Consider the following 1,089-nt stretch of genomic DNA (forward strand, 5'->3'; position numbering starts at 1 on the left):
TGAGAAATATTTGGAAAGAGAAACTATCATATAATTACAAAACACTAGCACTGTGATGTTATATGCACAATTTTCTTAATTACAGACTATTTTCTGATGGGTCGTATCTAAGCAAAATCATACGTGCTTACCTTGAATTCAGCCGTTACACATCAAGCATATAATCACATGCGTCGCACTCTGTCAATTTTGTGGTTATGTTGTTAGATGTTACTGGCGCGAAATTTAAATAGGTGGCCGACTATTGGGAAAAATACAATTTACAAAAAGAGTGATACTTCGGATATTACAAGGCAATATTTGTACTGGTGGCCGCCAACTGGAGATGGCTGAACTTAGGTGCATTTACCCTATATAGCTATTTCTAATTTAAGGAATTGAAGTTGATTGCCGAAATCTTCACTTCAAAATACGGCCACCAATACGGTGAGAGCTGCAGGACAGAGGATGTCAAGACGATTAGTGAAAAATTGAAGCATAAACTTTCAGTTCAAAGCCCGCCTAAGCTACTGGTCGAGAAGTATTTAATCGAAATAGCCAAGAATTACAACATTCCATACGAGCCGGATCCACAAGTCATGCAGGAGGAAGGTTGGTAGCGTTTATAAGGTCCAATTTTTCTCATCCCATTGTAGCTAATGGAATTTTGATTGACCTAAGCGACCGGAACAACTTGGGAGATCCACAGCCTGCCGGATTTATTGGATATCCCACGTATCCTACGCCGCCCTCTCTTCCGGCAGCGCCTTTTAATTATCCGGTGAGTGTGGTAAGCTGTTTGATATGAGCTGATGGGCGTATTTTGCAGAATTTGCCGCCTCAAGATCCGTCACCTGGTTTTAGTGTAGGCGGGCATCCGCACGATCCCAAAGGAGGAATACCATTTGGAGCACCTTTCTCTTATAATATTCCACCGGCACCTGAGTCAAAGGAGTCGAATATCTCATACCATCAGGTATATTCTCAATTTGCGATTGTAACACTGATATTGCTGTCCTCTATTGCTTACTAATTTGCGGGCTGCTTTTGTTCTTAAATGACAGAATGAAACTGATTTCATGAACTTGTCTTTTGTGTTTATAGTTTTTC

At 40.7% G+C, this 1,089-nt stretch overlaps 1 protein-coding gene across 1 annotated transcript; it reads left to right on the forward strand.

The window, feature by feature from the left end:
- Positions 1-368: 368 nt before the first annotated feature.
- LOC116161642 (IST1 homolog) lies at positions 369-1,027 on the forward strand (the record flags this gene model as incomplete). Its single annotated transcript, XM_031475068.1, has 3 exons — positions 369-591; positions 636-760; positions 809-1,027. Coding segments are annotated over 3 exons (552 nt in total), but the record flags the coding sequence as incomplete, so codon positions are not given.
- Between the last annotated feature and the right edge of the window lie 62 nt (positions 1,028-1,089).

This window comes from Photinus pyralis, unplaced genomic scaffold (assembly GCF_008802855.1).
Source record: "Photinus pyralis isolate 1611_PpyrPB1 unplaced genomic scaffold, Ppyr1.3 Ppyr1.4_LG1, whole genome shotgun sequence".
Taxonomy (NCBI): domain Eukaryota; kingdom Metazoa; phylum Arthropoda; class Insecta; order Coleoptera; family Lampyridae; genus Photinus; species Photinus pyralis.